The sequence below is a fragment of the Ornithorhynchus anatinus genome, chromosome 10 (assembly GCF_004115215.2).
Source record: "Ornithorhynchus anatinus isolate Pmale09 chromosome 10, mOrnAna1.pri.v4, whole genome shotgun sequence".
NCBI lineage: Eukaryota > Metazoa > Chordata > Mammalia > Monotremata > Ornithorhynchidae > Ornithorhynchus > Ornithorhynchus anatinus.
Genome location: NC_041737.1, coordinates 52,530,942 through 52,555,690, shown reverse-complemented (window position 1 = coordinate 52,555,690; position 24,749 = coordinate 52,530,942). Strand labels below are relative to the sequence as shown.

The following is a 24,749-nucleotide window of genomic DNA, read 5'->3' as shown; positions in this document are numbered from 1 at the left end:
GCCCGTCAATGGGCAGGGATCGTCTCTGTTGCCGAATCGTACATTCCAAGCGCTCAGTACGGTGCTCTGCACATAGTAAGTGCTCAATAAATACTGTTGAACGAATGAAAGATGGCACTCACCTCTCTGGGTTGTACATAAGGAGAAGGAGTCAGGACTGAGAGAAACTCGTGTCACGAAGGATAGAGGAAGAAGATAGATTGGAGGAGGATGGGAAGGGCATGGGCTGAAGGGAGAACCTCAGAGACCCCAGCCCCAACAAGTCCAAAGCCCCCAACATCTCGGTAGCCCCTGACCCACCCCCATCCCACCCCCGCTCCCGTCCCTTCTCCTTCTCTACATCCCCCCCGTCCCAACTCTCACCGGGCAGTTTGCTGAGCCGGTTCATAAACTTGTCCTTCATATGTGCAAAGACGTCCTCCTTTCTGGGGGTTTGGGTGCCATTGTGGGGGAGTCCAGATGGGGTTGCCGGGAGCTGCGTGGCCACCATGGCCGAGCGGCGGACGGCGCTCATCCTGAAGCCTGTGGAGGGAACCCAGGCGGCCTTCCTTCCCGCAGCTCTGCCCCCCGCACCCCTCCATCTGGTTAGGGACCCCTTTTGTAACTGCCGAATTGGTATTTATCACGTTCAGCTGCTGTCTATTTTTTGTTTTCCCTCCTTCACCAACTGGACTGTGGGCCCCTTGAAGCCAGGGACGGGCTCCAGTGAATTGCTTTCTATCTGTTCCCAAATTCCTAGTACAATGTCCTGTCCAATAGAGACTCGAATACTGCGCTAAGACCAGCACCGCCATCCCCCCGCCCAAGTTCCCTCCTGGATGCAGGCATCCCGCTCCCCACGGAGACCTCCAGCTCCGACCCCGCAATTGCCTTCCCATTTATCCCTGACCCCGTAAGCATGGAAACCCAGACCTCATCCCGACCCTCCCCTCCCCCGCCTCCCCACCCCATCCCTGCCCGCAGCCGGAAGTCGAAAGGAAGGAGAACAGGAGCGGGAACAGGTCTCGGCGGCCTGCCGTTGCCATGGCGACGCCTCGGCGCCGGGAGGGAGAGAGGGAGGGAGAGAGGGAGGGAGAGAGGGAGGGCGGGCCCCGCGCGTTGCCAGAGCGACGCCCGGTGTCCATAGCAACAGGCAGGGCGGGACAGCTGTTTCTCGCAGAGGGGCCAGCGAAAGGAGGTGGAAAGGACCTCTGGCGGTCTCCTCCTCTCGGGGCTGGGGCCGGGGCCGGGCTGGGTTGGGCTGGACCTGGGGCTGGGGCTGGGGATGGAGTCGGGATGGGATGGGGATGGAGTCGGGATGGGCTGGAGATGGAGTCGGGATGAGCTGGGGATGGAGCCGGGATGGGCTGGGGATGGAGCCGGGATGGGCTGGGGATGGAGCCGGGATGGGCTGGGGATGGAGTCGGGATGAGCTGGGGATGGAGTCGGGATGGGCTGGGGATGGAGCCGGGATGGGCTGGAGGTGGAGTCGGGATGGGCTGGGGCTGGAGCTGGGCGGAGGCTGGGGTTTGACCGGGTTGAGGGCTGAGGCTCGCCTGGGGTTGGGCTAGGGTGAGGTGGAGGTGGGGAGGAGCTGGGTTGACAAAGAACCCAGGCTCCCGGCATCCCCGCCCCCGCTGGGACCGTCGCCCACCCTCGGATCGGGGTTGCTAGCTGTCCCCGAGGGTGGTGGTCTGTGGCTCACCGTTCCCCCACCCTGCCCCGGCGCCTGGGAATCGGTAGATCTACCCACCAAAGCCTGTTGCTTCTCTGTCCCTTCCCCGGGCCCCCTCCTCTCTCGGCCACCGCCCTCTTCCCTTCCTCTCACTAGCTCCGTCTCCCTTTGGGTCTCTGTCCTTTCTCTCTCTATCTCTCTCCCCTTACTCCGGTCCGTGTCCTGTCCCAAACGACGCCCCCAGCCAGGCTCCCCGAAACCCCTCCCTCCCGGCTTCCCCATGACTCCGGACCCGGATTTCCCCGCTCGGGGCATCCTTTGGGGTGGGGGGTGGGGCGGGGGGGCGGTCAGGCCGAGACCCTACCTCTCTCCGGGTCCCAGGGAGGAAACGCGATCCCCGGAGCGGCCGGGAAAGGTGGAGGAGCCGAGAACAGGAGCCCGTCTGCCCGAATCCCCCTCTCCGGTGGAGGGGGAAAGCCCCTCCTCCAGCTCGGAAATAAGAATCCGTGGAGGGGGGGGAGGGGGGAGAGAGCCAGAGACAGAGACACAGAGAGACAGAGACAGAGACACAGAGAGGGTTTCCACGGGCGTGAGAGGGTTTCCACCGGCAGCTCACGGGGAAGGACCAAGGCGTCCCTCCCTCCGGCTTCCAACCGAGGCGTCCCGCCCCTCAGGCCTGAGCACATGTGCCAGCAGACGGTGATTTAATAAATTATGAGACGCAATATTTACACCCATTCTGAGGGTCCCCGCCCCCCAAAATCCGGTCCAGTTCAGAAGGGGCAGGAGGTTCGACCTTCCCCAGGTCTCCCTGCCGCCGCACCCCCCTCCCCCGAAACGATCACTTCCCAGATTTTATTCCCTGAGGCAGAAAAGAGAGAAATGCAGATTCACAGTCCCCAGACCCAGGCGTCCCGGCCCTCGAGCTGGTCTCGGGGGGCGGTCGGAGGGGGTGGTCCGGGGGACATCTCCAGGGAGGTTTGGGAAAGGAGCCAGCTCCGGGTCCCCGTCCCCCCCGCCCCCTCCTTCGTAGGTCTCCGGGTTTTGCGGGCAACGAGGCTGGCAGGGAGGGGCTAAGATGCGGGAGGGGCCCGAGGGGAGGGGGCGGGATCGAGGGGCTCCGGTCTCTCCGGGGTGAAGGGACTCAGAGGTGGCCGGTCTCCCTCCAATAGTCCTGGATGGTGGCCACGTTCTCGTAGAGGAGGTCAGCCTGGCCGGCCCCTTCCCCTTCCCCTTTCCCTTTCTCGGCCTCCTCCCCTTTCCCGGGCGGCCGCTGCAGGTACCGAAGGATGCACTGGTGGAGGAAGACGTACTGCTCCTGGAAGCGGGGCCGGGAAACAGGGGTCTCGGGTTGGGCTCCCTCGCCCCCCGCCCCAGCCTCCCCTCTCCCCCCTCCTCCCCTCCCTCACGCCTCTTCCCTTCTCCCCAAACCGTCCGGTCCTTCCCAGGCCTCGCCCCTTAGGCCTCTTCCCTCTCTCCTGCTGCGGCCACTCCCTTCTCTCCCCCATCCCCATCCCCCCTTCTCCTCCCCACCCCCTCGTCCCCACCCCCATGACCTTCCCCCCGCCCCCCTCACCTCCGTCTGCACCATGAGCGGGCGACACCACCTCATCCTCTGCACGAAGTTGAAGACCCCGACCCGCCCCTCTCGGTCCAGCTGCCGCAGGAGATAATCCAGCGCCAAGAGGGTCCCCGTCCGGCCCACGCCCGCGCTGCGGGGGACAATGCGGGGTCCCGGCCTTGGTCGGGGGGTGGGGGAGCAGGGATCCGGGGGACGCGACTGGGAACGATGTTCTCCACCCCCCCACACCCAGGAGCCCAAGGGCGTTGGCCCCGGCAGGAGGAGGAGGAGGAACAGTTTACACTGCAGGAAAGGGAGAGGAGGAGGAAGAAGAGGAAGAGAAGCAGCATGCGTTGCTTGCTGGAAAGAACCCGGGCCCGGGACTCAGAGATTCTGGGTTCTAATGTCGGTTCTGCCACTTTTTAATGGTATTTAGGAAGCGCTTATGATGTGCCAGGCACTATACTAAGTGCTGGGGGAGGTAGAAGATAATCAGGTTGGATACAGTCCTTGTCTGTGCCTCATCTGTAAAATGGCGATTAAGACAGTGAACCCCACGTGGGACAACCTGATTACCTCGTATCTGCCCCAGCGCCTAGGACAGTACTTGGCACATAGTAAGCGCTTAACAAATACCACCGTTATTATTATTATCGTCTCACATGGGGCTCACAGCCCCATTTCCCATTTCACAGGTGAGATCATTGGGCACAGAGAAGTGAAACGGTTTGCTCAGGGTCACACGGCAGACAAGAGGCAGAGACATGAACAGAACCCGAGTGCTTCGAACTTCCAGGTTCGTGCTCTATCCTCGAGGCTACGCAGCTTCTCATGCCTGCTGTGCTGCCTTGGGCAAGTCACTTCACTTCTCTGCGCCCCAGTTTCCTCATCTGTCAAATGGGGATTCAATTCCTGTTTTCCTTCACCTCCAGACCGTAAGCCCAGGTGGGGGACAGGGACCGTGTCCGACCCGATTAGCTCGAATCTATGCTGGAGCTTAGTACAGCGCTCGGCATCTAGTAAGCGCTCAACAAATACCATAAAACAACAAAAAAAGAGAAGGTGGAGGATGAAGAGGACGAGGAGAAAGTGTACAAGGACCTCGGCCTTTCCTCCGCCGCCCCAGAGGGGGTTCTGGTTGACTGGGTGGAGGGGACTACAGCATGAGGGAGTTAGGATAGACTGAAGGAAGGACTTTCCAGACCGAGGGGAAAACATGGGTGCTAACTAGAAGTTAGGGTAGAGCCGGGACAGGGGCCGGGTGGTCCTACCTGCAGTGGACGATGGCGGGTCCCGCGCTCTTGTTGACGTCCAGCCGGCTGCTGCGGAGCAGGTGCCAGAAGGCCAGCAGAGGGTCGGGGGAGGTGGGCGTGCCGTGGTCCGGCCAGGACGTGTAGTGGAACTGGCAGACCGTGCGGCTCTCAGACTTGTCCGTCTGTGGGGGACAGGGAGGGTGAGAACCCCGGATATCTCCCCACGCTCCTTAAACTCTGTGCCTCAAAACTGCCTCCGGGGGAGCCACCGGGGGGTCAGATCGGAGGGAGGGGGGCAATCTCCTTAGGAAGCCGAGGTCCAGAGAGGGGTCAGAATGGGAGAGGGCCTGAGGGACCGGGGGAGGGCCTGGAAGGTGACACTCTGGGCACAGGGAGGTGTCTGGGGAGGAAGAGGAGGCAGGGAAGATCTCTGGAGGGAAGGAGATGTCCAAGGGGATGTCGGGCGGGGGCCAGTGCGATGACGTCATGGCGTCGTGGTATGACGCCACAGATCCTGGAGCAGGGCGCTCCCCGCCCCAGCTCCCCGCTGGAAGCATCTCCTTCATCCCGGCCCGGGGATGCCCTCGGGGAAGGAGAACGGGGTAGCCGAGGGGGAAGCCTGGTTCGGAAGGGAACAGAGGGGGAGGAGGCCACAGATGGATCGGCTGCCCTGGCCCTGAGCCTGGCCCTGCCCCTGGCCCTGGCCCTGGCCCTGGCCGTGGCCCTGGGGCCGGTGGTCGGCCTGGCCTTCCTGCTGTGAGGCCAAGCTGGGTCGAGGCCGGGACGGGCCCCCCACCTCTCCCCGCCCAGCTGCACGGCCCCAAATCTGGGGCTCACAGGGCAGGGGGCTTCTGTCCCAGCTACCTGCCTGCCCCCACCTAGGGTCAGGGGGCCTGGGGGCGTCGGGGATGGGGCTTTGTCCCGCCGGCTCTCTGCTGCTCTGCAGGGGCTCCAGCCGGCCCGGTCAGCCAGGGGCCGGAGGGGAGGCTCGGGCCGGGCGGGGTCGGGGGGCCGTGGTGGGGGAGCGGGGTCGGGGGGTCCGGGGGGGAACCAGGGCCACTCGTACGTGCTGCAGTTGCAGCTCCCGCAGGGTCCAGTGAGGGGCCGCCGTCTCGGAGAGCAGGGTTACCCTCAGGGGTCCCAGAGTGCAGGGCTTGGAGTCCAGGGGCCAGTAGGGCTCGCATTTCACCTGGAAGCGGAGAATCGTGGCTCAGAGACCGGCCTCCCCAGCGGCCTCGGTCCGCCCCCCTCCTGCCCCCCAGCCCGCCCCGGGGCCTAACGGAGAAATGGCCAGAACAGAAGGACGGAGTCCGTTACGCTGTGCCGTCTTCTCCCAGGAGCTTAGTACGGTGCTCCGCGTACACTAAGCGCTCAATAAATGTGATCGATTGCTAGTGGAGGGAGGGACTGTGCCTCGGGACTGCCCCCTTCCCCCGGGCCGTCCCCCCCAGCCCTGCCTCCCAGCCTGCCCCCGGTCCCACCTCCCCGACTGCTCTCAGACCCACCCTCCGGACCACTGCCCCGTCCCCCGACTGCAGGGACTCGTTGCCTCCAGCCGGCAACGCCGGGGCACCCCGTCCCGGGCCCAGGCTGGTCCGGGTGGGAGGGAAGAGGGAGCGGAGAGAGATGCTAAGGAGGAAAAAGGGGCCTTGAGCCAGCCCTTGGGACCGAGGACCGACAGGAGTAGAATGGGGCGCATAAGTGCTGCCTGGACTAGAATTTCCTGGGCGGACGTGGCCCCCACCCACCCCTCTGGAAGAGGAGCTGGCCCGGAGGACCCCGGCATTCGAGCCTGCTGTATGGCTTGGGTTGGGGCTCAGCCCGAGCGGGGCCCGGCCTTGATTTCCAGAACTGCTGCGTTGCTCCCAGGACATTCAAGTTCTAATGTGGTTTTCACGAGTTACCGAGACGTGTAGTCCCAACAGCCCCCACAGAGGAACCCTGGGCCGGCAGGAGCAAACGCGATAGTCCCTCAGTGACTTTTCTGGGCCCACCCCCAGGTCGAGCCCGGTCCACACGAATGTGGTCAAGGGAGAGGCTGTGGGGACAGAGGGAGAACTCAAGCCCCCTCACCCCGACTCAGGATGGGAGGGCCAGGCCCGTCCCTGCTTCCGTAGGTCTCTCCCGGGGAGCGAGCGGCACCCTGGGGCTTGGCCCGGGAAGGATCTTGGAGGAGAGAGAGGGGCAGGAGTGTGAGGGGGAGGCCGGAGAATCGGGGAAGGTGGAGGGCTGAGGGGGTCTCACCCGCCTGGACTCCAAGCAGTTGGTCAGCATGACCACCGTGTCGCTCTCCTGTTCCCACACCAGGCGCCAAAAATCTCCCACTGTTAAGATGAGCGGGCCTTGCGTGGCCACGAACTCCCGGGGACTCTCGTAACCCTGATGCACGGGACGGGACGGACCACGTCAGAACTCCAAGCACCCCTTTCCCTCCAGAACACACAGACCCCTTTCTCACACACACGTGCACACCCCCCTCACACACAGAGACACACACAGACACAGACCTCTCTCCCTCCCATCTCCCCCCGCCTCCACCCTAACCCCTCTGCAGCCCGGGCTCACCGGGATGAAGCTGGCATTGATGTAATCGGAGCCGGGTTCCCCGGGGATTAACTGGAGGGGCACCCTGTAGGAGTCATCTGGAGAGAGAAGCGTATAGAATCAGAGGCAAACGGGAAGGCAGTCGGGCAGATCTAAAGGTGGACGGGAACAGGGTGTGCTGGGGGGGTGGAGAGAGACAGAGACAGAGAGACCGAGGCAAAGAGGATGGAGGCAGAGGAGTACAGACAGATGGAGACATACAGTCACTGAGAAGTAGAGATGAAGGCCAGTTGGGAAGGGATTTGGTGGTGCTAAAGAGGACTGGAGGGGCTTTGGGGGACCGGGGGGTGAGTGTTTGAGGAGCTGGAGGAAGGGTGGTGGTTTTGAAGGGGTAAGGCAGGGTGGCCTAGTGAGGTACCGGATGGGGGATGGAAGTTTGGGGGTGTGTGGTGGGGGCTGGGGCGGGTGGGATTTTGGGAGTGCAATGGGGGAAATTCAAGAAGGGGGGATCCTAGTCTCACAGGGTAGCACGTTGCTGTATCGATTCTTCTCCTTGTTTTCCGGCTGTTTTGCCACCATCTGCGACTGCCCCTGCCCCTCTGATGCCAATTCCTGGGGAGGGGGACGTTGGAGACATGGGGGAGGCGGAGGGTGGGTGGGCATCAGACCCACTCCTTGGGCTCCCCCGTGGCTCTTCCCTCCTCCTCCTCCCGCCGATTGGCTTCCCCACCTGGAGCCCAGCCCTCAGCCCACGCCGAACCCAGCGGAGCTGAGGGGGGTTTGGTAAGGGGTCTTCAAACATTGGCCTGAATCTTGAACAAACTCCCCTGGAGGAAATGGGGAGGAGATGGCAGCTAGGGCCGGAGCAACAAAAGAAACAGTGGTTCAGTACTGGAGTTGTGCTTCAGGAACACAACGCTTAGAAAAGCGGCTTGGCTTAGTGGATAGAGCACGGGCCCGAGAGTCAGGAGGACCTGGGTCCTAATCCCGGCTCTGCCACGTGTCTGCTGTGTGATCTCGGGAAAGTCACTTCACTTCTCTGTGCCTCAATTCTCTCATCTAGAAAGTGGGGATTAAGACGGTGAGCCCCATGTGGGACAGGGGACTTTGTCCAACATGATTAGCTTGTATCTATCTACCCCAGGGTTTAGTACACTGCCTAGCACATATTAAGCACTTAACAAACACTACAAGTATTATTATTAACCCCTGACTTCCTTGTAGGGTCTACCAAAATAAAAGCAGTGGTCTTGGACAACCCACCAGGGATGGGGAGATTGTTGGGATGTTGTGGGTTTTTTTAATTATTGGTTTTTGTTGAACGCTTACTATGTGCTAGGGACCGGTAACACACAAGATAACAGGGTGGACAAAGTCCCTGTCCCACATGGAGCTCACAGTCTTCCTTCCCATTTTCCAGATGAGGGAACTGAGGCACAGAAATTATGTGACTTTGCCTAAGGTCACCCAGCAGTCAGAGCTGAAATTAGAACCCAGGCCCTCTGACTCCCACTCCCGTGCTCTTTCCACTAGACCACTCTGCTTCTCCAGTTAAGGCTGATTAAGGACTGGGCCAGAGAAGCAGCACGGTGTAGTGGACAGGGCATGGGCCTGGGAGCTAGGTCATGGGTTCAAATCTAGGCTCCACCACTTATCTTCTGTGGGACCTCGGCCAAGTCACTTCACTTCTCTGGGCCTCAGTTCCCTCATCTGGAAAATGGGGATTGAGACCACGAGCCCCACGTGGGACAGGGATGGTGTCCAACCAAATCGGGTTTGTTTTGGTTGTACCCAACCTAGCACTTAGTACAGTGCCTGGCATAGAGTAAGCACTTAATTATGTTGTTATTTATTATTATTATTATTACTAGGGACGAAAGATAGGGATTTTTTCTGGTGCTTAGCAGAGCGGCAAACAGATTTTAATTCCTGCTTAGGGAGCAGGAAGGGAGGTTGGGGGAGGGTGTCTGGGGGAGTTGGTCCCTTCATACCTGGTATTCCTTTGCAAAGCCATAGTTGCAGTCTCTCAGATTCCTGTTGACGTGTTCCTCAAAATGGTGAGCAGGAATATCTTGGGGGGACCTGGGGGGTGTGACGGTGGGCTTGGAAACAAGGCACTTCGAAGCTCACTCTCATAGGATCCCCTCCCCATCCCGGGCAATTATAATAATAAAAGATGATCCTGGCATGTTAGGTTCTTGCTATGCGCCAAGCACCGTGCTAAGCGATGGGGTGGATACGCGGTCATCCTATTAGAGAGAGTCCCCATCCCGTACGGGGCTCACGGTCTAACACTAATAATAATGATTATACTTACGGTATTTGTTAAGTGCTTACTATGAGCCAGGCACCGTACTAAGCGCTGGGGTGGATACAAGCAAATCGGGTTGGATACAGTCCCTTGTCCCACGTGGAGCGCACAGTCTCGATCCCCAATTTACAGATGAGGAAACGGAAGCACCGAGATGGGAAGTGACTTGCCCAGGGTCCCACAGAAGGCAAGTGACAGAGCAGGGATTAGAACCCGGGTCTCCTGTCTCCCAGGCCTGGGCCTGCTCCTTGTCGGGAAGGGAGAGGTAATTCCCCTACTCAAGACTAGAAACTCCCTGTGGGTAGGGACCGGGTCTGTCAGTTCTGTTATATTGTGGTCTCCCAAGCGCTTAGTACAGTGCTCTGCACACAGTAAGGGCACGATAAATACCATTGATTGATCGACTGATTGACTGGCAACACCTCTGCCAAAATGTGCCTTACCTGGAGAACAGGTCCTCGGGAGGAGGCTTCTCCGTCTTCTCTCCCCTGTAGCAAGATGGGGGGTTACTGCAGTCCTGGAAGGCTCCCCTGACCCCCCACCCCAAACTCTGAGACCACCTCCCTCAGACTCACCGCCGCCTCAAGAAGAAAACTAGCAGCCCAGCCAGGAGAACGAAGAGTAGGACGCCAATGATGGAGCCAGCGATGACTCCTTTGGAGGCAGAACCGAGAGGAGGAAGCAGGCAGTCAATCAATCAGTCGTATTATATAGTGCGAAGCACTGTGCTAAGAGTTTGGGAGAGTACATTCCCTGCCCACAGTGAGCTCACAGTCTAGAGGGGGAGACCGACATTAGTATAAATAAATAAATTACAGATAGAGTCATAAGTGCTGTGGGGTTGGGAAGGGGGATGAATAAAGGGAGCAAGTCTGGGCCAGTCAATCAGTCAACTGACTGAGCGCTTACTGTGTGCAGAACACTGTACTAAGCACTTGGGAGAGTCCAATATAACAATATATCAGACACATTCTTTGCCCACAACGAGCTTACGGTCTAGAGGGGGGACACAGCATCAGCATAAATAAATTACAGACATGTACATAAGCGTCGTGGGGTTGGGAAAGGGGATGAACGAAGGGAGCGAGTCAGGGCGACGCAGAAGAGAGAGGGAGAAGAGGAAAGAAGGGCTTAGTCCGAGAGGGCTTCTTGGAGGAGATGTACCTTCAATAAAGCTTTGAAGGCGGGGAGAGTCATTGTCTGTCAGATTTGAGGAGGGAGGGCGTTCCAGGCCAGAGGCAGGATGTGGGCGAGAGGTCGGGGGCGAGGTAGATGAGATTGAGGTACGGTGAGTAGGTTGGCATTAGAGGAGCAAAGTGCGTGGGCTGGGTTGTAGTAGGAGAGCAGCGAGGTGAGGAAGGAGGAAAAAGAAAAAAGGGCTTAGTTAGAGAAAGCCTCTTGGAGCACATGTATCTTCAATAAGGCTTCGAAGCCGGGGAGAGTCACTGTTTGTTGGATATGAGGAGGAAGGGGGTTCCAGGCCAGAGGCAGGACGTGAGCAAGGGTTCAGCCCAGGGACCCCCAGGACCTCCCAGTGGCCAGGCTCGATCAATCTCGCAGCACCGGATCGATCAATTAATTAATGGTATTTTCTGAGTGCTTACTATGTGCAGAGCACTGTACTGAGTGCTTGGGAGAGTACAATCCAACCAAGTTGGCAGACACCGGACTTAGCAGCGGGAGTAGTGGGGCCTCGTGGATAGAATCTGGGCCCGCGAGTCAGAAGGACCCGGGTTCTAATCCTCGCTCTGCCACATGTCTGCTGCGTGACCCTGGGGAAGTCACTTTACTTCTCTGAGCCTCAGTTACTTCATCTGGAAAATGGGGATGAAGACTGTAAGCCTCATGTGGGACAGGGACTCTGTCCAACCCGATTTGCGCGTATCCATCCCTGCGCTTAGTACAGCGCCTAGCATATAGTAAGCGCTTAACAAATTCATTTATTCACTCGTATTTATTGGGCACTTACTGTGTGCAAAGCACTGTACTAAGCGCTTGGAAGAGTACATTATAACAACAAACAGGCACAGTCCTGCACACACCGAGCCCACAGTACCACAGTTATTATTAAAATGGGTTTTAAGAGTGTGAGCTCCATATGGGACAGAGACTGCATCCGACCTGATTAACTTGGGTCTCCCCCAGCACTTAGAACAGTGCTGGGCACATAGTAAGCGCTTACCGAATACCACGATTATTATTATTAGGAGGAAACGACAGCCGGCCCTCACCTGCGTCGTCGGTGGAGCAGATCTCCGGAGACGAGGAGGCCTCTTTCTCGTTGGACACCGTCCAGACCCTGACGGGGTAGGAGCGGGCCGGCTGCAGACCCCCCACCACCACAAGCTGCTCGCAAGCCAGAGTCGTCAACCTCTGTCCAGCCCCCACCTGGTAGAGGAAGGCTTGGTGGGCTCCCTGGGGGCAGGACCACCTGAAAGAGACACTGTAGCCCCCAGACACGCCATGGCAGGAGACAGAGGTGGAGCTGGGAGCTGGAGGGGACAGAGAAGAAATGGGGGGTGGGGGTCAGAGGGAGGCCCCCATCTCCAACCCCATCCCCACCCCGCACCCAGCTTCCTGCTCTTCAATTCCTCTCCAGTCCTCAGGGCCTGAATCTTCACTTTTCCCACCTTGCCCACTCTTCCCTGCTCCCACGCCCCTTTTGATCACTCGGTCAGTGGTATTTATTAATAATAATAATGCTAATAATGCTAATAATAGTGGCATTTGTTAAGCACTTACTTTGTGCCAGGCACTGTACTAAGCACTGGGGTGGGATACAAGCAAATCAAGTTGGACACGAATCCCTGTCCCAAGTGGGGCTCACAATCTCAATTCCCAGAGAAGTGAAGTGACTTGCCAAAGGACACGCAGCAGGCAAGTGGTAGAGCGGGGATTAAAATCCATGACTTTTTGACTCCCAGGCCCGTGCTCTATCCACTGTACCACACTGCTTCTCATAAGTGCTCATTTACTGAGCACTTACTGTGTGAAGAACACAGTACTAAGTGCCTCCCGTAGAGTAAGTAGACACAGTCCTTGCCCTTAAGGAGTTTACAGTCTAGTAGGGGAGACCGACATATATGGGAATCAATCATTGGTATTTATTGAGCGCTTACTGTGGGCAGAGCAAGCAATCAATCAGTGGCATTTACTGAGTGCTTACTTCGGGCAGAACACTGAACACAGTGCTTGGGGGAATGAGATACAAGGGAGTTGGTAGACCCGATCCTGCCCACGAGGAGTTTACAGTCGAGAAGAGGAGACAGATATTAAAATAAATGTTGGAAAGGGATGTAAGTGCTGTGGGGCTGGGGGGGGGTGGGGTGAATATCAAATGGTAAAAGACACGGATCCAAGTGCGTAGGTGACGCAGAAGGGAGAGAGAGTAGGGGAAACGAGGGCTTAATCAGGGAAGGCCTCTTGGAGGAGATGTGACTTTAAGGCTTCGAAGGTGGTTTTTCACATATAATAATGATGGTATTTGTTAAGCGCTCACTATATGCCAAGCACTATTCTAAGAGCTGGGGTAGAATCAAGGTAATCAGGTTGTCCCACAGGGGCTCACGGTCTTAATCCCCATTTTACAGCTGGGGTGACCGAGGCACAGAGAAGCGAAGCGACTTGTCTAAGGTCACACAGCAGACCAGTGGCGGAGCCGGGATTAGAAGTGGCAGAGCCAGGATTAGAGGGGAAAGGAGCTCAGAGCATTTATTAAATACGGAGCACTGTACTGAGTGCTCGGGAGAGTACAGTTGAGTAAGTAGATACAATCCCTGTCCTCAAGGATCTTACAGTATAACGGGAATCAATCAATGCATTTAGTGAGCACTTCACTGTGCGCGGAGCACTGTACTAAGCCCTGGGGGGAATATAATAGATTAGCCTCCAGGCCTCCTCTGGCCTCTTGCCGACTCCCACCCCTCGGTATCCGATTCACAACCCTGGGTTGCTTTACTCAAGCACATAGTACAGTGCTCCACAGACAGCAAGCACACCATAAATAAACAGCACGGCCTAGTGGATAGCGCCTGGGCCTGGGAGTCAGAAGGGCTGGATTCTAATCCCGGCTCCGCCACTTGTCTGCTGTGCGACCTAGGGCAAGTCACTTCACTCCTCTGTGCCTGTGGGACATGGGCTGCATCCAACCTGATTAGCTCGTATCCACCTCAGCGCTTAGACCGGTGCTTGATATAGAGTAAGCACTTAAATGCCATAATTATTATTATCGTCCTGATTCTTATTGCCATTAATCAATCGATCCATCCATCAGTGGTATATATTGGGTGCACACTGTGTGCAGAGCATCGTACTAAGCGATTGGGAGAGCACAATATAATAGAATTGGCAGACGCATTCCCTGCCGACAACGAGCTTACGGTCCAGAGAGCCTACTCTAGACTGTATCTTGACATTATCCTCTCCCTCCTGAGTCAGAGCTGAGCGGCCCTGCGTCCCCCTTCCTCAGGTTCCTGGGGGGTGACGCCCTCCCGGCCCCGCCTCACCTGTGGACTCGGAGATACTCTGGGGCGAGCCAGAGACTCCGTACCTCTCGGCTTGCACGCTGAAGAGGTACGGGATCCCGGGGGTCAGATTCCCCACCGCGACCCAGGGGTCCTCGGTGTCGCACGTCCCGTTGGAGAGGCTGGACCCGTTGGAGATGACGGTCCCATTGGCGAGTTCGCCTGCGGTCCAGTTGACCCGGTAGGCGTAGGCTGGGTCTGGGGGGCCCTGAGGGGCCGTCCAGTTGAGCATTATGAAGCTGCTGTTGTGGGCTTCCACCCTCAGATCTGTGACCTGGTTTGGGGCTGAGAGCGCGAAGTGACAGGTGGGAGAGACGGGGTCGGGAAGAGATGAGGGGGGCGGACAGGGAGTGGGAGAGGTTTCAACTGGAGGCAGAGCTCAGGCAGGAAATCTTCTGGGAACTGTCTGGACACCGTTGAAGGCCCAGGCCCCTGGTCCAAGCCCAGAGGGCAGCCAGTGTCCCCTCAACCCAACTGATCCTGCCCCCGATCTTCAGAATGGAGCTCACTAGACTTGTGTCTGTTATAACGTTATACTACACTCTCCCAAGTGCTCAGCACAGTGCTCTGCACGCTGTAAGCGCTCATTAAATACAATTGATTGACTGACTGGAAGCTCCTCGAAGGCAGGGATCGTATCTACCCACTCTTTTGGACTCTTTTTAGAATCCTTCCGACTCCCAGGCCGGTGCTCTAGCCACTAAGCCATGCTGCTTGTGAGTGAGCAGCCCAAGGGACAGGGACTCTGTCTAATTCTCACCTGTGGCTTCTTTCCCAGTGCTTAGCTCAGTAAGCGCTTTGCGCACATTAAGCACTTAATAAATCCTATCTCTGAACTGCTATCGGGGCTAAGGTCCCGGCCTCCTCACGGCCCTCAGTCTCAAAGCCTGGAAGTTCCGCTCCTTTACTTAAGGGAGCTTACAGTTTTAGGGAGAAAGGAAGATTAAAAAAAGAGTGATGAGACTATTTCTAAATATTTTTATGGAAAGACTGAAAATCTGCGTATGGTCCCCATCGTGAGAGAATATGACTTGGGACTCTGTTGTACTCTGCCAGTGCTTAACACAGTGCAATACTTTTACTATCGATTCATTCAATCATATTTATTGAGCCCTTACTGTGTGCAGAGCACTGGACTAAGCGCTTGGAAAGTACAATTCAGCAACAAAAAGAGACAATCCCCGCCCATAACGGGATCACCGTCTTGGTCGGGGGTGGGGCAGACATCAAAACAAGTAAACGGGCATCAGTAGCATCATTATAAATAAATAGAATTATAGGCATATATGCTTCATAAATAAAAATAAATAGCATTATAATTAGAATATATATATATAATACACAAGTGCTGTGGAGCGGGAACGGGGGTAGAGCAAAGGGAGCAAGTCGGGGCGATGGGGAGGGGAGGGAGAGTAGAGGAAAAGGGGGGCTTCGTCTGGGAAAGCTCCTGGAGGAGGTGAGCTTTCAGTACTATTATGACAATTATTACTTCCACTATTACTAAACTCCTGCAAATATGTCAGGCTGAAATAGTTGCCTGTATCGTCAAAGGTACAGATAAATATCTCTACGTCCATAAGTGCTGAGGAGAAGAATTGGATAGGCGAGGTTTTAAGGGCAGCTATTTGATTCACTTCATCTGGAAAGATGGAGATTCGACAGAAAGCCTCCTGGAGGAGGGAGAAAAGAGTTTCAGATAGGAGTAAGGAGGGGATGGGAGCGGGGAAGAGTTGAGAAGGAAGCCTGGCCAGGTGAGCTGCGGGGGACCGAAGAGTGGGAGCTGGGGTGTACTGGAAGATCAGAGCTGGAAAGTAAAGAAGGGGTGATCCGAAGGATATCCGACCCCAGGAGACTCATATCCACGTCTTTCTCCCGCTCCTCCCTCACCATTTAGCCGACCACATCCGAGTCACCGACTCCCCGGAGGCGGCAGCGGGGCGGGCCCTCATCTCACCCGTGGCATCACTGAGCTCCGTGGCTCTGCTGTAGACCTGGTGCCGCCCGGCCTCCACGCTGAAGTTGCACAGGGTCGCCGGCTGGAGCTGCTCCACTCTGACAGAAGTGTTGTCGGTGACGCACGTCCCACCAGCAGCTCCACTCAGGGTCCAACGGACCCGATAGCTGTAGGCTGGGTCCGGCTTGCCCGAGGGCCTCGTCCAGTTCAGAGTGATGGAGTCGTTGCCCTGGCCCACTGCCTTCAGCTCCGTCACCTCGTTAGGGACTGAGAAGAGGGAAGGGGGGCATCAAATGGGGGAAGGAGGGCAGAGAGAGGGAGAGACCGAGGCCCCCCTGTCATCCGGGTCTCTGTCGGGAGAGGGGATCTCCAGGAGGAAAGGGGCCACCACCCCGGGCGAGGTCCGAGCGGGTTGTTGCTGGGAAGGTGGAGGCTATCGCTACAAGGCCCGGTGGGAATTGTAGTCTCCTCCCAGACCTCATCTCTCCACACCTCCCTGATCAGAGACCGGGGGCCTGAGGCCCATGAGGTCTTGGTTGTCAGGAATGGCTACTCCCCAGCAGTGATGCATAGGCGAAATGTACTTAATTTATATTAATGACTATAAGAGCCTCGTGGGCAGGGTACGTGACTATCGACTCAGATTGTACTCTCCCGAGCACTTAGTACAGTGCTCCGCGTGAAGTAAACGCTCAGTAAATATGAATGATTGGTTGATTGATCGAAGTCCAGTAGGGGCTGGGGTCCCATTTCCTGCCCCTTTTTCCCAGTTTTCCCTTGCCTCCTGTTCCCTGTGGAATAGCGGGGTGAGGTCCTGCTTCCTTACTGAATCCAAGGGCTTCCCAGACTAGATTGGGAAGGTCCCAGCCTCACACGCCCCTGAATCTCCCAGTGGTCAATTCATCTCCCCGATCACAGGCCAGAGGCCCAGTACTAATCATCACGGTGTTTGTTAAGTGCTTACTATGTGCTCAGTACTGTACTTAGCGCTGGGATAGAGTCGAGATAATCAGGTCAAAATCCTTGTCCGACATGGGGCTTCCAGGCTAAAGGAAAGGGAGAACAGGTATTTAAACCCCATTTTATGGATGAGGAAACTGAGGCCCGGAGGACCTAAGTGATCTTCCCAAGGACACACTCCAGGGAAAGCCAGGACTAAAATCCAGGTTCTCTATCTCCCAGGCCTGTGCCGGGCTTAGGAGTCAGAGGTCATGGGTTCTAATCTCGGCTCCGCCACCTGTCAGCTGTGTGACTTGGGGCAGGCCATTTAACTTCTCCGTGCCTCAGCTATCTCATCTGGAAAATGGGGGTTAAGACTGTGAGCCTCTCGTGGGACAACCTGATTACCCTGCATCTACCCCAGTGCTTAGAACTGCGCTCGGCACATAGTAAGAGCTTAAATACCAACATTATTATTATAATTATTCTCAAAGCCCTGTCTTGCCAGTCCCGTCTGCTTCCCAGCCTTGGGTTTTGGGGTCCCCTCAACCATCTGAGGCCCAACTCCCCTCGATCAGCAGCAGGGAGTGTCCCCACCTGGGGCCCGCTTCAGACACCGAGCCTCGCCGAGGTGGGGAAATGACGGCCACCCGACATCCGAGCATTGTGAGGAGGGAGTCCACGGTCCTGCCTCTCTCGCTCAGCGTCTGAAGCCAGCCCTCTCCCGTACTCACCTGTGGCCACCTGAAGGGTCTCGGCTACACTGGCAATGTCGTACTTCCGAGCCACCACTGTGAATCTGTATAAGGTCCCAGGGTCGAGATCGACCACTGTGATCAGGGTGAGACTGGTGTTTATTCCCCCACTGGAGTTGCTGCCCGGGGTCCAGGATACCGAGTAGCTGTAGTTCATGCCTTGGGTGTATTCAGGGGATGTCCAGTTGAGGCTGATGGAGTTGTTGGTCCGGGTGTCCAGCCTCAGGTCCCTGACACTGTTGGGAGCTGAGAGGGGAGGATGGGGGGGAGGGAGAGACCAGTAGTCAGTGGGATCTGGAGGGCACGAGGGCCTCCCCCATCTCCTAAGACGCTCCAGTGTCAGGGAGGGTCCAGGGAAGAAAAAGACAAAGCCCAAGGATCCTGGCCCGGTGGCTGAAGGTAGATGTCAATCGGTTCATCGGCGTGTAAACTGAGCACCTTCTGAGAGCACAGCACAGCACTAAGCATTTGAAGGAGGTCAGCAGAAGCGACGTGATGATGATAATAATTTAATAGTAATTATAATAATTAATAATATCAAATATCATCAAATGTTAATTAAATGTTAATTAAATATTAAATGATAAAAATAATAATTAACATTTGTTAAGTTTTACTATGTGCTAAATATTGTACTAAGCTCTAGGGTAGATAATAATAATGACAATCATGGTATTTGTCAAGCGCCGATCATGTGCCAGGCACTGTTCTAAACACTGGGATAAGTACAAGATGACTGGGTTGGACACAGACTCTGACCCACATGGGGCTCACGGTCTTAATCCCCATTTTACAGATGAGGGCCCTGAGGCACAGAGAAGTTAAGTGATTTGCCCTAGGTCACACAGCAGACATGTGGCAGACGGGGGATTAGAACCCATGACCTTCTGACTCTCAGGCCCATGCTCTATCCACTGGGCCATGCTGCCCCTATAGCAGCACTGGGATAGAATCAAGATAATCAGGTCAAAGGCCTTGTCCGACATGGGGCCCAGTCTGTAGGGAAGGGAGAACAGGTATTTAATCTCCATTTTATGGATGAGGAAACTGAGGCCCAGAGATGAGGAAGCTGTACCGACCCCTGGGAGATTCAGGGGCGTGGGAGGATGGGACCTCCCTGATCTAGACTGGCAAGGTTTCGGGTTCGGTAAGGAAGCGGGGACTCCCCCAAATGCTTCATTATCTGTATTCGGTGTACCCACTGGGTATTCGATCAAATATTTTTAGTAGTCCATCAAATATTTTTAGTATTACTACCGCTTCTCTTACATTCCTGAGCAAACAGGATGAAATAGGTGACCGAATCATCAAATATACAATTATATATCCACAAGTGCTGAGGCAAAGAATAAAATCCATAGGTGCTATGGGTACTTCTAGACTGTAAGCTCCTCGTGGGCAGGGAACGTGTCTATCACCTCCATTGTAATGTCCTTTCCTAGGTGCTTAGTACAGTGCTTTGCACACAGCGAGCGCTCCGTAGATAAGATTGATCGATCGACCATGGGCAGCTATTTGTTGCGCATCATCTGGAAGGACGGAGATCGATTGGAAAGCCTCTTGCGGGAGGGAGGGTTCGAAAGGGAGAGCCGTGGTTTGAAGGGGAAAGGAATTCCAGGCAGGAGGAAGAGAGTGAGCAAAGGTTTGGAGCGGGGAGAGTCGAGGAGGAGGGCCGGCTTGGAGAGCTGGGGAGGACCAAAGAGTGTGAGCTGGGGCGTACCGGGAGGTCAGAGCTGAAAAGTAAGAAGGAGCGATCTGATGGAGATCGGAGGCCAGAGGCCCCGTATCCACATCTTTCTCCTGCTCCTCCCTCACCATCTCGTAGGCCACATCTGAGTCTCCGACTCCTCAGAGGCGGCAGCGGGGCGGGCCCCCGTCTCACCCGTGGCATCGCTGAGCTCCGTGGCTCAGTGGGAGATGGGGGGCACGAGGGTGGGTCCGGGAAGGAAAAAACCCATCGCATCCTGGCCCAGTGCCTGAAGAGAGATATCAGTCAGTTCATCAGGCATGTTTACTGAGCACTATCTGAGGGCATAACAGCGTACCAAGCGATGGAGGAGGCCAGCAGAAGCGAGAAACGTGTTCCCTGCTCCGAGGGAGCTTACACGCATACGAAGAGAGGCGGACAAAACTAGTGGGAGCGAGTCTGATGATCCTATTGCTAAATATTTTTATGGAAATATTTTAAATACTTGTAAACTCTCCGTGTGGCCGGGGAACATGACTTGGCATGATTCTGGACTCCCCCGGAAGACCAAGGGATTGAAAACAGGTACAGGGTGTGAGATGTGTGTATGTCGGTTGGGGGTCAGGGGGGTAAGGGGGGAGAGGCAGAGGAAATCCAGAGGAGGTGATGCTTGGATTTTGGGGGGGGGTCCTCATTGTTATTTTTACTTGACTTGCCTTTATTGAACTATAAGCGGGGCATTTAATGTTGTAATGTACTTCCCCAAGCGCTTAGTACAGTGCTCTGCACAATTGACTAAGGGCAGCTATTTGTTGTGCGTCATCAGGAAGGATGGAGATTAATTGGAAAGTCTCCTGCAGGAAGGAGGGAGGAGTCCCCTGCAGGAAGGAGTCTCCTGCAGACCTAGATGGGGATTTGGCTGTTAGTTCTGGTCGTGATGTTGCAAATGAACATCGATACTGTATGTATATCTATGTATATTGTATATATCTGTAGTTTATGTATTTATACGTATACATTAATGTTCGCCTCCTCCTGTAGACCGTGAGCTCGTTGTGGGCAGAGAATGGATCTGTTTGTTGTTATATTGTTCTCTCCCAAGTGCTTAGTACAGTGCTTTACACACAGAAAGTGTTCAGTAAATATGATCAAATGAATGAATGCTACTGTCCTGGAAAAAACCATCCCCACTTTGGTAAATTATTTATTTATGTTAAGGTCCGTCTCCCCTGCTAGACTGAAACTCGCTACAGACGGGGCATGATTCTACCGTCTGCATCGTACAGTGCTCTGCACTCAGTGAGTGCTCAATAAATACAGATTGATTGATTAATTGATTGATCGATCGATGGGTAGCCCTGGCCCAGCCAGATTCTCGGTTCCCCAACCCCCCTAAAGTCAACCCTGAAAGACCGAGTTGGGGGGCAGCTGTGGTTTTAGCCACAGCAGCCGAGCAGAGGGGGATGAAGGCCGGGAAGGCCGATGGGAGAGAGCAGGGTGGGACAGGGTGGAGTGGGAAGAAGCGGGTTCTCCCCATTTTAACTTTACCCTCTCGAAGCTCCACCCTCTGGCCTGGCATTGTGAAAATGTCCCAGGCTGCTCCAAAGAGGAAGCCCACCCCTGGTTGCTGGGGAAGTAGGCACCAGGGCAATTAGACCTAGAAGCCCAAGTGAGGCCTCAGGCCCGGGTCCCTCACCCCCTCCGCCGGAGCAGAGCCTCGTTTCTCGATCTCGTTACCTTTCGCCATAGCCGGCCGGAAATTCCCCAGCTCTAGCTAAGGGGAAGAGCCCTGTCTTTCCAATGGTCAAGACTCAAAAAGCCCAGGGATTAGGCCTTCCTCTTGCATCAAGCAGAAACTCTCAATCAGTGCCTTTAAGGAACCCATCCGTTCTTTTCTTTTTTGGTATTTATTAAGTTTATGTCTTTGCTTATTATGCCCCAAACTGGGGTAAGTACAAGTTAATTAGGTCAGATACAGTCCCTGTCCCCAGTGGGGCTCACAATCTAAGTAGGAGAGAGAATAGACACTGAATCTGCATTTTACAGTTGAGGAAACTGAGGCACAGAGAAGTTAAGTGACTTGCCCAAGGTCATGCAAATAAGCACTTGGCAGAGTCGCGATTAGAACCCAGGTCCTCTGACTTCCAGGCCCAGGCTCTTTCCACTAGGCCACGCTGCTTCTCTTCTCCCTCTATGCCTCAGTTCATACGCTTCGCCTCCTAGGGTGGCCATTTTTCTGGTTTTATAAAGTCTAGTTTTCAGCATGCCTGTCCCACGTTTGGAATCAACAGACGCTGGCGTTTGTATTTTAAAGCTCCCAGCCTTCCTCCTCCTCAGCTCCTGCCGTCAAAGTCTGTGGCTCAGAAGTGACTCGCGTGTGGCTTTGCACACAGTGAGCGCTCAGTAAATACATTGGAATGAATGAATGAATGTTCACTGGGAGGGAGATGCAGGATTCTGGAGTGGGCGTGGGGAGTTGAGGTCCCCCCCAACCCCAAGAAATGCTCTAGAGACTACTGCAAAAAGTCCAGGTTGAAGCCATTGTGTTATGCTGTTCAATCTGTATATTGCATCATCATCATCATCATCATCATGATATTTGTTAAGCACTTACTATATGCCGAGTACTGTACTAAACGCCTGGGGAGGTTCAAGAGAACCAGTTTGGACACAGTTCTTGTCCCACATGGGGCCCCCACTCTAAATAGGAGGGAGGGCAGGTATTGAACTGCCATTTTACAGATGAGGAAACTGAGACCCAGAGAAGTGAGGTGACTTGTCCGAGGTCACACCGCAGGCTGGTGGAAGAGCTGGGATTAGAACCCAAGTCCCCCGACTCCCAGGTCTGAACTCTGGCTACAAGACCACCCCGTGTAATAGAACATGCGTGCGGTACTCTAAGGTCGGCAGAAGGGCGTCGGGGCCGCAGGGCTCGGCAGCGGAAACCGAGACGGAGGGAGACCGAGCGCTTCGAAGACCGGACGAAAGAACAAATCCGGGGCCGAATCCGTCCCGGACTGGGGACAGACCAGCCGAAAAGCGGACTGACCAGTATAAACCCCGGGTGATGAAAGACCCTCATCGGGCCTGAAGCCCAGAATAATAATAATGATAACGGTATTTGTTGAAGCGCCTACTCTGTGCCAAGTACTGTTCTAACTGCTGGGGTAGATCCAAGGTAATCCCCATTATCCGGATGAGGTGACTGAGGCACAGAGAAGCAAAGTGACCTGCCCGGGGCCACACTGCAGACAAGTGGCGGAGCCGGGATTAGAACCCATGACCTTCTGACTCCCAGGCCCGGGGTCTAGCCACCACGCCACGCTTCTGCTCCAGGAGCCTGACTCCAGTGAGCCCCGGGCCCGTCCACACTCCCTCGGGCAAAGAGCGGCCTCGGAATGGAGCCGAGGTCCCTTATAGCCTCTACCCTCTTCCCCGTCCCCCTCAGCTACTCTGGGCCACCCCAAAATCAGAGCCCTTGGCGGCCAGGGTTGTCAGGGACGGATGTTCCCCGGGAACGAGGCTTAGCCAGGCCTCCCCACACCCGGTCTTCTTTACCCCCACAAAAAGCTCCTCTCCCTTCCCCTCCCACGTGCCTTCCTTGCTCGCCCCGCTCCCGGAGGGTGTATGTCCACCCTCCCCACAGCCAGTGCAGCGAGCGCTTCCTCCTCACCTGTGGCTGCCCCGATGTTGTCCGAGCTATTGTCTCCAGTGGGGATCACGCCGAAATGGTACCAGGTCCCCGCGTCTAGACCAACCACCACGATAGAGGGATGGGTGACGTTCCCTGAGCCGTTTCTGCCTCCGTCCGCCCACCAGCTGACGGAGTAGTGGCTGACGTTGGCCACGGCCGTCCAGTTCAGGCCGATGGATGTGTTGTTCCGGGTGACGACCTGGATGCCCAGTGATCGGGAGCCTGGGAAATGGGGAGGGGAGAGAGTCAGGAGCGGGACACTATAAGACAATAATGATAATAATAATAACTGCGGTGTCTGTTGAGCCCTTACTAGGTGCCAGGCACCGTACTAAGCGCCGGGGCGGATGCGAGCAAATCGGGTCGGACACGATCCGTGTCCCGTGTGGGGCTCACAGTTTCGACCCCCATTTTAAAGATGAGGCGACTGAGGCACAGAGAGGTGAAGTGACTTGTCCAGGACGGCACGGCAGGCGAGTGACGGAGGTGGGATTAGAACCCATGACCTTCTGACTCCCCGGCCCCGGCTCTATCCACTGCGTCATGCCGCTTCCCTCCGGCTCACAAACCACAACTCCCAGTAGGCCCGGGACACAGATCCCCTGCAGCCCCAGGTTCCCGGCCCCAGAGGCCGAGGGGGGTTTGCTGGGGAGGGAAAGGAAGTGGGTTTAGGGGCAGGGTGTGGGAGAGAAGGCAGCAGCCGGGGAGAGGATTCCCGCTCACTCACCGTCCGCCATGGCCGAAGAACAGATGAGCAGTACCTGCAGGGTGGGACGACAGGGGCCGGGGGGTCAGCGGGGGGGCCGGGAAGGGAGAGGTCGAACCCCCCGGGGAGCTCCCGACCCCGAGACCCTGGCGAGAGGGCACCTGAGTCCGGGGAGGAGCACGCAGCACGACTCTGTGGGCTTGTATCCCCCAGGCGCTTACTACGGCGCTCCGCGCAGAGCAAGCGCTCTCGATGGATCGATCGATAGATCGACGACGGGAACAGGAAGGACTTTAACTTCTGTTTTGGAGTTTGACCATCCCGCCTGGACCGGAGAGCAGAACGCCCGAGTCCCGCGGCGGTAGACGGGGCGAGCCGACCGGCCGGGGCCGGGCCCGGCTTGGGACCCCCGAGTCGGAGAAGCCCGGGAAGGCCGGGAGGCCTTTCCCCCGTTTACTGTATTCCCAGGGCCTCCCCGATTCCCGCCTCCAACCCTACGGGGCCATATCCCTTCCGCTGGCTTCGCCCAGCTTAAAGGAGAGGACGCTGAAAACCTGGGCCCCTGGAGCTGCCCGGCCCCAACCCACCCAAAATCCTCCCGCTCCCGGGACCTTTCCTGAGACCTGCCTTCGAGGGAATTTCTACCCTCCCGCGACCGAGACGCCAGAGTCCCGAAGCGAGCGAGCTGGGACGGTAGCCCATACCAGGGTCCCTGAGTGTTTGGGGGGTGCTTGAAGGCGAGAGGGTCTCAGGCCCTAAACTGTTTCTGGTTGACCCTCTCCCAAAACCCGAGTTCCAGGGACCCAGTTTTTCCCCTCCTGACTGAGGCCATGGGGACCCAGGTGTCTCGCGCTCCAGCCGGCCCCCGCGCAAGTCCCTCCTTCCTTCAGGCACCTAGGGGGGTCTGGTCCCGCTCCGGTCCAGACCCTGCTCCCCTTGGGGGGCCCGAGCCGGGGCGAGGGGACACTCACCGGCAGAAGCCACCCAGGTCCAGGGGCTCCCGGCCACCCCATCCAGGTCACGGCTCTCCGGGCGATCGGCGGGTCGGGCAGGGGAGCCGCAGAGGGAGGGAGAAACGGAGCCCCGGGCCAGAAGAATTGAGGGAGGAGGAAGGCAGGTGTCTACAGCTTTTCCAGCTCTCCACTTGGACTTTAAACTCCCTTCCACT

The 24,749-nt window shown here is 56.5% G+C and overlaps 2 protein-coding genes across 3 annotated transcripts in view; both read right to left on the bottom strand.

Moving 5' to 3' along the window:
* Positions 1 to 2,425, bottom strand: part of SYT5 (synaptotagmin 5) — a 10,302-nt gene extending 7,877 nt beyond the window's left edge. The window contains exons 1-2 of one of the 2 annotated variants that reach the window (XM_029074089.2): positions 2,019 to 2,425; positions 364 to 522 (exon numbers count right to left, since the gene is read on the bottom strand). In XM_029074089.2, the coding sequence (XP_028929922.1) occupies positions 364 to 522; positions 2,019 to 2,340 (481 nt within the window). In that variant the 5' untranslated portion in view covers positions 2,341 to 2,425. Of the gene's footprint in view, positions 1 to 363; positions 896 to 2,018 lie in introns of those variants that run through there. The other variant, XM_029074090.2, reaches the window with a different exon arrangement.
* PTPRH (protein tyrosine phosphatase receptor type H) lies at positions 2,342 to 24,749 on the bottom strand. The gene is made up of 17 exons (XM_029074088.2): positions 24,553 to 24,749; positions 23,603 to 23,636; positions 22,855 to 23,097; positions 17,474 to 17,740; positions 15,801 to 16,067; positions 13,829 to 14,131; positions 11,555 to 11,815; positions 9,899 to 9,977; positions 9,767 to 9,811; positions 9,004 to 9,094; positions 7,534 to 7,624; positions 7,034 to 7,110; positions 6,713 to 6,847; positions 5,535 to 5,657; positions 4,487 to 4,650; positions 3,231 to 3,366; positions 2,342 to 2,972 (listed from the first exon to the last, which is right to left on the bottom strand). The coding sequence occupies exons 1-17, from the start codon at positions 24,592 to 24,594 to the stop codon at positions 2,799 to 2,801; spliced, it is 2,532 nt and encodes an 843-aa protein (XP_028929921.1). The 5' UTR covers positions 24,595 to 24,749; the 3' UTR covers positions 2,342 to 2,798.

What these genes read in the sequence shown, in the direction of transcription:
- PTPRH (XM_029074088.2), bottom strand. Translation starts at nt 24,594, where the DNA reads ATGGGGTGGCCGGGAGCCCCTGGACCTGGGTGGCTTCTGCCG. An exon ending in GAGTATCTCCGAGTCCACAG is followed by an intron (nt 11,816 to 13,828) that starts GTGAGGCGGGGC and finishes TGTCCCCTCCAG; the next exon opens with CTCCCAGCTCCACCTCTGTC. An exon ending in CTGCTCCACCGACGACGCAG is followed by an intron (nt 9,978 to 11,554) that starts GTGAGGGCCGGC and finishes CTGCCTCCAAAG; the next exon opens with GAGTCATCGCTGGCTCCATC.